Source organism: Erithacus rubecula (genome assembly GCF_903797595.1).
Source record: "Erithacus rubecula genome assembly, chromosome: 14".
NCBI classification, from domain to species: Eukaryota; Metazoa; Chordata; class Aves; order Passeriformes; family Muscicapidae; genus Erithacus; species Erithacus rubecula.
Genome location: NC_136666.1, coordinates 4,020,936 through 4,033,215, shown reverse-complemented (window position 1 = coordinate 4,033,215; position 12,280 = coordinate 4,020,936). Strand labels below are relative to the sequence as shown.

Here is a 12,280-nt window from a genome sequence, read left to right as displayed (position 1 = left end):
AAGCAGAGTGGAATGGATGAGGCAGGACACATACAGCACCTCTATTGTGACTGAGAGCTGTGCTGCAAACAGTGGTGCTGGGAGGAAAGAGAATCAGGCAAGGGAGGAGAGGACTGGAGAGCAGGTCCTGCCACTTGGACATGCTGCACAGATGTGTGTGCAGGTCACAGCGAGTGCAGGACAGGCTCCAACATACTGCTCACCCTGGGGCCACAGGATCCCTGGGGGATTGCTCTTCTCCCACAAACACATTCTGGGCTGCTGCAGAAGTGCTGCAAAGTGAGAGATTTTCCCACAGGGAAGCAGTGAAAGGAGAGGCTTGAGGAGAAAAGGCAAACAAAGATACATACTCAACATTATTTTCAACTCCTCAGCTAAGGTTTAGCTTGCAAAGCCATCCTGAGCCACAAAACCTCCCAGCCCCATTGCACTGATTATCCTGAACACCTTAATAGGCCACTCAGTAAAAATTACCCACTGCAGGTGAGAAGGTGAAGAGCATTACAGCAAATTGCCCTCAGCACAGCCGAAGCTGCGGGCTCCAGGGGTGGGGCAGGCAGCTCCCTCCCTGCTGACATGTTAAACCCAGCTGGAGCCAAGCCGTGTGTGCCAAGGCTCTTAGCCCTCAGCCCAGGGGTGACTGCAGGATGGTGAAACACAGCACCCTCCCCCTCTCCCAGCAGCGTGATCTGTGCAGGAGGCTGTGGGCTTGGAAAGGCTGCCAGCCAGCAACACTACACCCCAGGCAGAAAATGCAGTCTATGCAAGGAATTCAGCCTTCTGAAAGGGGCTCGCTGCTCTCTCCCACAGCGCTTTGCCCTCACACTCTCCGCGTGCTCGTCCTCTTTTACCTCCTACAATTATTAGGAGATATTTCCAACGTGGGGGCAACATCAGTCCCCACTGGGATCACAAACATCACCCCTGTCTGAACAACTCACCTCTGAACAGCCAAGGGTGGAAGGGGAGCACGCAAAGAAAGTGGTGGGAGCAATTTGCCACGGCCCCCGGCACGGCGCAGGCACAGCCAGCACAGCGCTCCGTTGCGGGGCCGTATGGCAGCACGGGATTGCTCCTGCTCCCCACCCACCCTAAACAGCATCTACAGTCATGGATGGTCCAGAGACTGTGCATTCATCTGCAGGAAGCTTTTCTGCCCAGCGTGGCTCTGCCTACAGTCTAGATCTGGCCTTCACTCACCTATGACCCTAATTCATGAAATGAATAAGATAAAATCTATAAAATAAATCCTTAAAGTAGCAACAAATCCTAGTCTGCCATCCCTCAAATCCCAGACACATAGGGCACCACAAAGAAGACACACAGTCCGTGTGGAGAGGGGATGATGTGAGATCCTGTGTGTTGATTCCTGCTGTGGCCTGTCCCTTCAGGTGCAGGAACACTCCAAACCTCTTCTGTGCTCCCTGCCAGCAGCTACACGACACTGGCCCATTGCCTCCAGCCACAGCAAGTCTTCATTTGACAGTCATAATTACTGTAATTTTCTATAACCTCCTTTGCACAAAATGTTTATGCTGAATTAAAAGCTTTAACAAATCTTCATCAATGTAGTTATTAACAGATAGAAAGTCATACCTTCCCAAACCTACAATAATGCCCCTGGTACTTCCCTGTGGGAGCACGTGTGGCTCAGGAAAATGTGCAAACCCAATTTATCAGCCTGAGCAGTTGCTCATTTAACAGACACCTTCACATATAAGCCTTCACAGCCTTGCTCCTCCCCACTTGCCATGGCCACCACTGCCACGAGGTGTGGATGGAGACCATGGCATGGGTCTCTTGGTGGTACACAGGGTACCAGGGAACACTGGGCAGTGAGCCATATGTTTATCCAGCAAAATGCCAACAAGCTGATCTCCCGGACCACGGTGGAAGTCATCACACTGTCACAGCCTTCACACACCATTCAACCTCCACCACTATAGCATGACTGCTTTGAAAAGCCTCCTCCAGCCTCTGGGCTCACTGCTGCCTGGAGCATCCCCTCCCTCCACTGGGAAGCCCTTACTCAGATGTGCTAGAGCTGCTCTTGGGGCTGTCAGTGAGAGAAGTGTCTCCCACAAGCCTGAAACACAGCAGATGAAACCAACTGCACCAAACCAGTGCTGACCAAGGCAGGTGCTATGAATACCCAATGCTCCTACTTGTTACTGCAAGACTCAGTGGCACAGAGAGCCCCACAGCCCTGCATGGGAGCCCCATCCCAGGGAAGGAAAGGCCCTGCAGGTTAGAAGGACAAGCTCATGGCAGGAATAACACATCCCACCTGCTGAACAGGTTTTCTTCTACTGCCCCATCCTGATTAGCAGTCCCTGGGGCAATCAGCACAAGGAATAAGTCCATCCACTCCAGCCAGCTTTGGATAGACCGTTTTCAGTGGTAGGGGAAAAAAATAAAAAAACCCAAGCCTTTACAATCCTCACTTGCTCCAGCTGAATGCTAATGGAGCAAGTGCTTTTGCCCAACCCTTGGAACAAATCGAAGCGAGAGATGCATTTCATTAATCAATTCCCTTGCTGCTCTCTGCTCAGAATGGTTATGTCAGGTGCCCTGGAAGCAGAGTTTTCCCTGTGCAGATGGTAATAAAAGGAGACATATGAGTACACATAAGGAAAGAGTTCACCTGAAATTTCCCATTTCTGTGAGGGACACAGAAGGGGATGGAGAGAGGCATCAGCGCTGTACGCTCCTCTGGAAAAATTCAGGAGGGAAGAAAGGCAATTAAAGTCAGCCTTCCCATTTTGAGATGTCTCCATTGTTCTAACTTGTAAGACACCAAACAATAAACCAGGACCATAAAAGAGGCACAGCCCATTGCCACTGGGCAAGAGACAGCACACACTTCAACATAAGTCACCTCTAAAAGGGAATAAATATATCCTAACCCAGGCTGTCTGGGACTGAGACAGGAGCAGCTAAATAAATCCAGCTGGACTAGTGACAGCTTTTCAACTCCTGGACTTCCACCTCCCAAACTATACCTGTTTTCAGTATCCCTGATTGCATGCTTAACGTTTTCTAAACAGAAAAGGAGGATATGTTGCAAAGGTCAAAGATTTTCCCCTCACCTGACAAAGCTTCACTAGCAGTTCTGGTTTCTACAGCACAGTGCTCACAGACTAAAACACTCACTTGGCCAGACCTGGACAGCCCTGTCTGGGGTACCAGAGCCTAAAAACATCCCAGTGTAAAGGGGGTGTCAGGACATTCTCTCTGCATCTTCAGCCCCCACAACTCCCATGGTGAGCTGTTTTCTAGAACATTTACACAAGTCACAGTACTAGAGAGAAGTGTTACTGTATTTGCATTATTTTCTAGCCTCACCTATATGACAGTAACAATAGCATCACCTATTTATTTGCACTCACTTAAAATAGCCCCAGGAGCCAAGCCTGAATACAAAGGAATTTTATTGTTGAACTCTGTGCAGAGATTCAGCGGCTCAGATCTTGGGAGTGTCCTCTTCATCCAAGCAAAAACTGCCCTGAAGAGCTCTTTCTTTCATCTCTTCCATACAAAGAGATATTCACCTCACAAGCTGCCACAGCCAGACCCCGCCACAAACACCTCTCCAAGCACAGGATGCTGCACTCAGGGCTCTGAAGTTCTCTGCAAAAGCAAGCACTGTCTTTTGAAGAGAGAAAGGTCTTGTTTTTAATCCATAGCTGATGGCACTTACCTGGAGAGTTACACAGGACGTTAGCAGTGGGATAACAGGAAGACCACTGCTTATTTGTGGACTATCCGCAATCCCACCTATACATCATTATTACAATTTTATTTCACAGACATCTCAGGCTCCTGGGGAAGCAGATTTCTGTATAAATACCAGGAGGGGAAGGAAAGAAAAATCAACAAAACTCCCAGAACACTTACTTGAAAATCTGACTGCAGCTGTTTGACTGGTGACAGTCCCTAGGGAGGTGTGAGACACACAGGAATAATTACCCTCAGCACCAGCCCTCTCGGGATATTTACTGTCCTTTGCCACAGCCTGCGATGAGATGAAGAGCGATCCATTTGGAAGCACATGGAGATGTTCCTGCTCCACTAATGGAAACCCATTCTTCTTCCATGTGATATTGATCACTTGCTCAACAGGGGTCAGGTTACAATCCAAAATCACCACTTGGTTTGGCTCCAGTATCACCTTTGCAGGACCAGCACTACAGCTCAGCTCCAAAGAATCCCCTTCCGACAGCCTCCCTGCAAAGAGAAAGCAGGGTTACAGTGGGAGTCCCTTTCCTTGATTTAATCACATCCCAGTTTTACACAGCGAAGCAACAATGGCTGGAGATATCAGGTGAAATTCAGCCCTGTTAGGTGACCAGCACAGCCCATGACTCCTGTTCACTGCATTGTCCATGCCCCATCCCTATGGCTCTACAACCTGCACCACTTCTGCCATTCTCAATGGGCCCAGCAGCCACCCCTGCTGCCCACATTTGTTTCCATGCTGGATTCAAGCAGAAAGCAGCTGGAGGAAGATGAAGAGATGCTAATGGTAGGAGCAAGCACAGAAGATGCAGTAAGGGCCCCAGCCTATCATTGGCTGCCCATGGTAGGCTCCCCTGTCACCTGCACATCAGAGCCTCCTCAAAGGCTGATCAACCCCCACAAGAAAATTTAGTGCAAGGAAAAGTATCCAAGCCCCATGTGGCACCCCAATGCCAATGACCACAACTTAGTAAGAGCAGCTCCCCCTCTTACTGGCAGTAGGAGCTCAAGTGCAGCTGGGAAAGCAGCAACTCCCACTAATGTTCATGTTCTGGGAAACACATTTCAAAGGAAAGAGAATAAAAAAATGGTTAAAAACGTGACCTGCTGTCTCTGAGCATTTTATCCCATACAGGTGAATCCAGAGCAAGAATGGATGGATGCATTTTCCCCACTAGAAAAGGAGATTCCAATTGTTAGCAGACAGTACCCAGCACATGCCCTTAGGCAACCTTCCTGCTGCAGCCAGAGGCCAGAGCAGTGACCAGCAACAAGCTCAGCTGAACAGATCTTGGTCTGGCTGACTTCCAAACCCACGTACTCGAGGGGGCTCCACCTCTGAAACAATGCTCAACATTTCCTAAAAGAATATTGCCATTAATAAAATGCATTTGCCGTTAGAGTTCTCCAGAGACACTAAGTCAATGTTAGCTGGCAGCGCTGCTTCCACACACCAGCAATTTCAATCTCTGCTGTGCTCAAACCATCACCATCCACTCTTTTTATGGCTCTGCTCCAAATTATTTTGTCACTGCTCCAATCAGAAATGTTTCCTGCCTTTATAACAAGTTTATCAACACTGGATATGAACCACATGGCTCCCTGCCCGTCTCCTATCACAGAAGGCTACAGATTAATTTTATAGGAATTCAAACACCCTATTAAACCTGCTACTACCTACTGCTGATAAAAGGGCTGCACTTTAAAAGAGTGTGTGTTAAGCATGCAATTAGGGGCAATGACACGCAAAATTACATATGCAGGGAGATGGAATTATTTCAAGGCGTGTGCTGGAAACCGCAGGTGCCCTTGGAAGGAAGGGCCCTACCCTGTCCCCATGCCTGGCCAATTCAGTGCCCATGGGGACAGGAACTAGCCAGGTTTGCCATCACTGCTGGGTTCTACAACAACCACTGACAACTTGATGCTGGCCAGCTCTGGCCGCTTCAGTGACAAGGAGAATCCAGTCTCTTGATTGCCATTCTTACTGGACAGAGCAGACCCTCTTTTGTCACCTTCACTAGGACATCCAGGGGGAAAATCTCCCAGTCCCCAAAGACAAAATCCAGCAGGAAGATGCCCATGTCACAGCCAGATACTGTACTCTGTGACAAAGGGGCAGCCACTGCCAACACTTGCTACCTGAAAGTCCCTGGATTTAGGGTTTTCCTGTATGGATGTTTCCACCATGCTGCTATCTCACACTCTGCAGGGAGAAAGCACAGGCAGAAGCAGCAAACAGTGACCTCCCAGTGTGTACACACCACAATCAAATTCCTGGATTTGTCAGACAGCACAGCCCTGGTAGGTCCAGGTCAGGCAAATGTCACCAAGTGCCCTCCTGTAGGACAATTCTGCCCATTCATGTCTCCTAGGACAGATTGGTCCTTTGAGGATCACAGCTAGCTACAGAACTCACTGGCTCCCCAGGAGGATAGAAGCAGGGGAACATGAAGCTGAAAGGCTGCCCCAAATGTACTGGAAAGACATTGCCTCTGGAAGCCTTTCATGCAAGGCAGCTGGTACCAAAAAAACTGTATGAAGTAATGAGAAATTTAGCACACCAAATACCTGTGCAGATGACATGGACAAGCACAGGAGAAGGTTAACAGCTGAAAAAGCTCAGCTGAGCTCAGGACAGGAGGCACACTCAGATGCTGTCATGAGAACCCTCATCCATGGAGAAGCAGTGACACAGACACTTCTCTGAAGGGATGTCCCTGTAGCAGCTGCTGCTAGCAGCACATCACCAAGGCTCAGGCAGCCTGTGTGTACACAGCACCTCTGTGGAGGCAGGGCTGCTATAGCAAAGGCTGAGGTGTGTGATGCAGAGCTTATTCCAAAAAACCTGAAACTTTGCTGGGTAAAGTCGTCATTCTTTGCCTTTCCTTGCATTTGTCATCTTTAGAAGCTCCTGTTCATCACTCGGGGAAACAGCCCATGTATCTGTTGTTTTGTAGTTTCTTCAGACAGCAATTAGAATGACATTTTGCTGAAAATACTCCTCCTCTTCCAAAGGTGCAGTGCGAGGGGACAATCAGGAATAGAGAAGGGATCTGCAGTGCAGCTTCCCACAGTAAGAAGCAATTATCAGCCTCTCAAACTTCAATTCCTTAAAAAGTCAACTCAACCTGCTTGTAGCAGAATAAGAACAGAACATACTTTCCATCACAGAAAAAGTATTTGCTTTTCAAAAACATGTGGTGATGTTTCTATATTCCTACATCAACTGGCTCTTTTCCCCAAAATCAAAGCCTACCTGGATCCAAGCTTCTATTTGGTTGGTCAAACACATGTGACCACCCCTCCTTGTTTGTTATTTAACCCAGCCTGCTGGGAAGGCCTTCAGTTGGGCAAATGAAGTTACCACCCAACACCAGACTGCTCTGACCTGTCCAGAATCATCCAGCCCTCCTTCCTGCCCTTTTGGCCCCAAAGTAATGCAAGTTTTTGGTGACAAGCCATTTGCACATACAGAGGTTGAACAGCAGGGTCCAGAGTGCAGACTTTGCATTGCAAGAAGCCCCAGTATGACTTTTGTCCCAAGATGTTCAAAGAACTGCATAAACACATCCTGATTAAGGAAAAAATACCTTCCAGGCTGTGGAAACATAGGAGGAGGTCTGGTTCAAAACACCACTCTAAATTAGCAAGCCTGACAATGAGATAAAAGCCCCTTCAAGGGAAGGGATCAGAAGAGAGTAAAATTAGTCCAAGTGAGATCAAAGACAAATGAAATCAGGAATGTTAAGTGCTTACAGAAGCTGCTGACTATTTCCAACCTCCATTCTTCATCCTATAGTGACAGAAATGGATAGGACCCTGGTTAAGCACAGAGCCACATGCTTGTGCAGCCTCCTACTCACCTCCACCCCCTTACCTGGCAAAGGTGATGCTGTCATTAATGTAGTCAAGGTGGGCTTCTAAGATAGGAACCAGAAGGGCTTTCTACACCTCAGTCCTAGGCAGGTGTTCCAGCTGCAGACCTGTGCTTTGGAGCCAAACAGCTTTTTACTTTTGACTACTCCTGGAAGTAGTTTCAGCTGCAGAGCTATTCCAAGGTGGGCAGGAACAGCTTTCATATTATAAATGTGTGTGCAAGCACACACTCACATGTAGATACACATGACACACTTGTGCATTCACATACAGAGTTCTGGGGGAATGCAGATGTATTCAAACACAGAGCACACCCTGGAATGGAGGGTCTTTGATGTAGCAAGTTAAAAGCGTTTGTTCCCCATGAAAATTATATTTTCTGACCCAGGCTCTGCAGGGTTTTTTCACTCTCTCCCGTGTTGCTAACCCCTAGGCTATATTGTGCATAAAAACAGTCCATCAGAAAATGTTCTTTTTCTCCCATCTATTTCCTCACTTCCATCAGCCATCCATCCACCTCCGGCATCCAGGCCCAGTGAAGTAAATTAAAAAGTCTCCTGTTGAGTGGTGTAAAAAAACAGGGCGTTTCAAATGAACAAAGGTCATCAAATCTTCAAGGCACAAAGCTGTCCTCTGCCCTCCACAGGAGCACAGCCCCTGCCAGCCTGAGTTCAGATCCAAGGCAGGCATCTGAAAATCCACATTAAACCAGCCAACAGCCCTTCCCCAGTCACACATCTCTGCGTCCAGCCAAACCCCACTCCTATCATCTCCTCTTCCCAGCATCAAAGGGAGGCAGGAATAGCCACACGCACCACTGAGTAAAGGCAAGAAAGAACGAGTTCTGTTGGGTTTTAATTTCAAATCTATAACTAAGCAGGTGAAGTGTCAGTGAGCAACACAGAAAGGTCTGACAGATTGCTGACCATGCAGTTACTCGGGCAGAGGTGAGACCCTCACAGCAGTGTTTTTACATCCAGGACATGCAACACTCCAAGCCCACAGAACTGGGAGTTTTCACTCCACAACTAAGAACAGCACAAATCCCCACTTGTATCCTTGCACATAGGGCTATTTCCCTTCCCCTCCCCTGAGGTTTAACCACTTAAATCAAGGTGGAAAAACCTAGACAAGGCAGATGCTTGTTCTGGTGAAATTTTGGCTATCAGCAGTAAACATGCCCTTGAGCTCTGCTACTCAGCATGAGCAAATAAAAGGTTACTGTTCAACAGGAGACAAATGGCTTTGTGCAGGGGAGAATGAATCGTGGTTTAGTAATTCCTGTGACAACAAAACATTGAGGCATAAACCAAAAAGGATTCAGATAGGCACTGGCGTATCTGTGCTTCTTTTCTAGCACAGCTGAAATCACCTGATCCTCAACCCCTGAGTAAGGCCCATAAGACTGACAGCACATCTCCATCAACTCTATCTTCTCTTCAAGAAACTCATTCAGCTGCAGAAAACCAAAGACATTTAGGCACACACAAGATCCCAAGGCACAACCACTCCTAAAACCTCAGCCCACTCAACAATTCCAAGGCTCAGACCTTCATTTCAAGGTAGGGGAGGCCCATCTTTAGCACAGCTGAATGAGGCTCTGAGAGCAGCTCAAGGACACCCAGCCCAAAGCAGCCAAACCACTGACATCCTCCAGTGCCTTCCTGAGAAACCCCTTCAGCACTCCCAGCCCGAAACAAAGAGAGCTGAGCCAAGCTAGACAGGACCCTTTACAGCACAGGCCTTGGGAGATTAATACTTCACAGGGAGCAAAGTACAAGGGTTTCTAATCTGACACACTTCCAGAGCTGACATCACTTCTAGTTCTTGGCAGCCAGAGATTTTCCTGGGGAGCCGCTGTTGTGCTTCAGGTCCCACAGCCTGGAGCCTGGCCAGCACATTTCCTATTCCACACACATCTGGCACTTTGAAACTGGCTTGTGCACCTTGCAGAGATCCAGCCAAAGAAAACCTTCCCAGGAGCAAGAAAGTGGCTCAGGAAAGGAGAGCAGAGCACTCGGTCATCGTGTGTGTTCTGTGGGATATCAGGCACTAAGAGGAAAGGGCTCCTCTCTCCCCTCCACATCCCACAGGAGGTGGCAGGAATTCAAATGGCATTTGAGCCTCTGCACTATCGCCTGCCTTAATTTATGTATTTATTTTGGATGTTGAACTCAACAGCACAATTAATCTTATTTAATTGGGAGTGAACAGCACTGAAGAAAAGTGAAGTTACTCCTTCCAAAGGGTTTTCCTACCTCTCAGCAAGCCAACTACTGTGCCATTGTTCTGCTTAATGTAACCTTCTGCCGATGCTCTTCAGAGGCTCTCAGAGCTGTAGAAAATCTTTACGTTCCCATTGTCTAATTCAAAGAGCGACTATACTTCAGTGTGTCCCCATTAAAGCAACACAAAGCTCTCTTTCTTCTTGGAAACTTTATGCATTGACAATTACAAGTCAATAGCTTGGTCTCAGTCTGTTTTTAGGGCAATTGCACTTGGCAAGTGGTGACCCAGAAAGAAATCTGGAGGAAGGTCTCCGACAGTCTGCATGCTGGGTGCTCAGCAACACCAGCACTGAAAGCTGAGCCAGAGGAGCTCTGGGCTTGGAGCACCCCACTCCCATGATCTCTACAGAATGGGAGGCTGAAAGAGGAGCTAGACATCTAAATCCCCTTGTGCATCACTTGTTCAGCCTCCCCACAGCACAATAAAATAGAAAACATTCTTCCATTAAACTGTAAGGAGGCCTGTGAGACAGAAGGGTCAAGATCCCTACATTCCCTACTTAGTAACCAGATTTTACTGGAACTTTCCACCTTGTAACAGCAACAGGAGTAAGAAAGTTACACCTTCAACACCCATTAAGCCTCTCTGGAACAGAAGGCTCTTAAAACTAATCTCCAGAGCTGCTGAAAAGACCATTTTATTAACACTTGATATCCAGGCACAGCAGAGCAGTTTCAGTGCTGAGCAGTGCTCACCAGTGGGAAGCCAACCTTATCCTAATTCTGCATATAAGCAACCTGGATGCTTTATTTAATAATGCAGCACCTCCCACTGCTGCAGGAGTATTTATCCAGCTGGCAGCAAGGGACTCTCAGATCATGCCCTGTCACTAAGCTGATCCCAGCCTTTCATGAGCAGCTGGGTGCCAGCCCGGCACTGCAGGCGGCAAGAGGCGGCATGTGGTGAGTGTCGCATTGTCCCATGTCAAGGGGCTGGGCACGAGGCTGTGCCAAGAGCAATCCCCTGACACCCTGCACTGATCCAGCTGCAGCCATGAGCTAAATACAGTGCCCTGCTCACTCCCCAGCTTGGGTCTGGGTGCACACTGGTGCTCCTCAAGGCCTGGCACACATCCGGACCTAGGATGAGCACTGGCAGGGAAAACTGGAGCATGCAACTCTCCCCAAAGAACAGTGCTGGGCACGAGCCTCTGGCCTTTGTGCTGCTCAAATCCCCAGTTTAAAACAAAAGAGCAGAAGGGATGGCATGAAAGAAACAGCTGAAACACATGCAACACCGCATTGCTGTTTATGGGCCATACCTGGAAAGAACTATATCATCTCAAACTGTAATTACAGTAAATAGATGAGCTGCTTGGGCTGGCATTGAATTAATCTTCTGCACATGGGGAAATGAATACCTTTGTGTATAAATGTAACATACACCAAGGAAACCACCAAGGAAATAGAACAGCTGAAAAGGTCTCCATGGAAGTATTTTTGAAGATGCTCCTAATGCTGAAGTCAAATGAAGCGGTTCATTTCAGCCACCCAAGACCATGAAAGCCATCAACCCACACAGCCCTGGAAACTCTAACCTAGTAAAATGCCAACTGATTTCTAGAAAGGACTAAGTGCTCTCCTGCTTCCACAGAAGCATCAGATTTGCCCAAATATCTGTGTCTACAGATGATGCCTAACAGATAGGAACAAACACCACACCAGCTCTCAAGATCAAGTCCTTTCTCATTGAGATGTGTATTATTCTGATGTATCCCCTGCAACAAATGGTCCAGAAAGATGAAACAAATCAATAGCAGTAATAATTTATTCATTGTGTTGAATTGTCAATGGCAATTATAACAGTAAAGTGCTTGACTTTTACAAAGGTTAAGCATTTGTATTTCCCCCCTCTGACCCCAGGAGGGTTTCTGAAGGCAGAGGAAGCCTAGAATTTCAAAATCCAGATTTGCTAAACTCAGCCTTTTTCAGGTCTTCTCCCAAGGTGTCTCACATTGGAATAGGGAGAGCTGTCCACATGTACAGCAATATAAATGTGAGCTTCCCTTGCACTGAAGGATGCTCAAAGTGCCAAAATGACTTAAACACTAAAATCCCTGAAAGCCTCTCCACAATCCCCTCACTGCTGGATCCAGAGAGGACTGAGCTGTCCCTGTGCCTTTCCTAGCCACTCCATGCCCACCACACAGAGCACTAAACCTCAGGCTTCACTCCACAAACATCTCCAAGGCAATGTCCATCTCCTGGCCCTCATCTTTCCCTTCTTCAAAAGCCAATGAGGAGCAGCTCAGATGATCCCTGCAGAAGCTGCTTCAAGCACAGGATGGGGAACTCAGGACAGAGCCCTGGGTTTGCATTCAGAGATTTACAGTGAGGAGGCACATTCAAATTACAAGCTTGAACAAGCGCACTGG

The 12,280-nt window shown here is 47.8% G+C and overlaps 1 protein-coding gene across 3 annotated transcripts in view; it reads right to left on the bottom strand.

The window, feature by feature from the left end:
* Positions 1-12,280, bottom strand: part of IGDCC4 (immunoglobulin superfamily DCC subclass member 4) — an 87,856-nt gene that overhangs the window by 53,425 nt on the left and 22,151 nt on the right. For all 3 annotated transcript variants that reach the window (XM_079318282.1, XM_079318283.1, XM_079318284.1), the window contains exon 2: positions 3,898-4,227. In XM_079318282.1, coding sequence (XP_079174408.1) covers positions 3,898-4,227 — 330 coding nt within the window. The remainder of the gene's footprint in view (positions 1-3,897; positions 4,228-12,280) is intronic.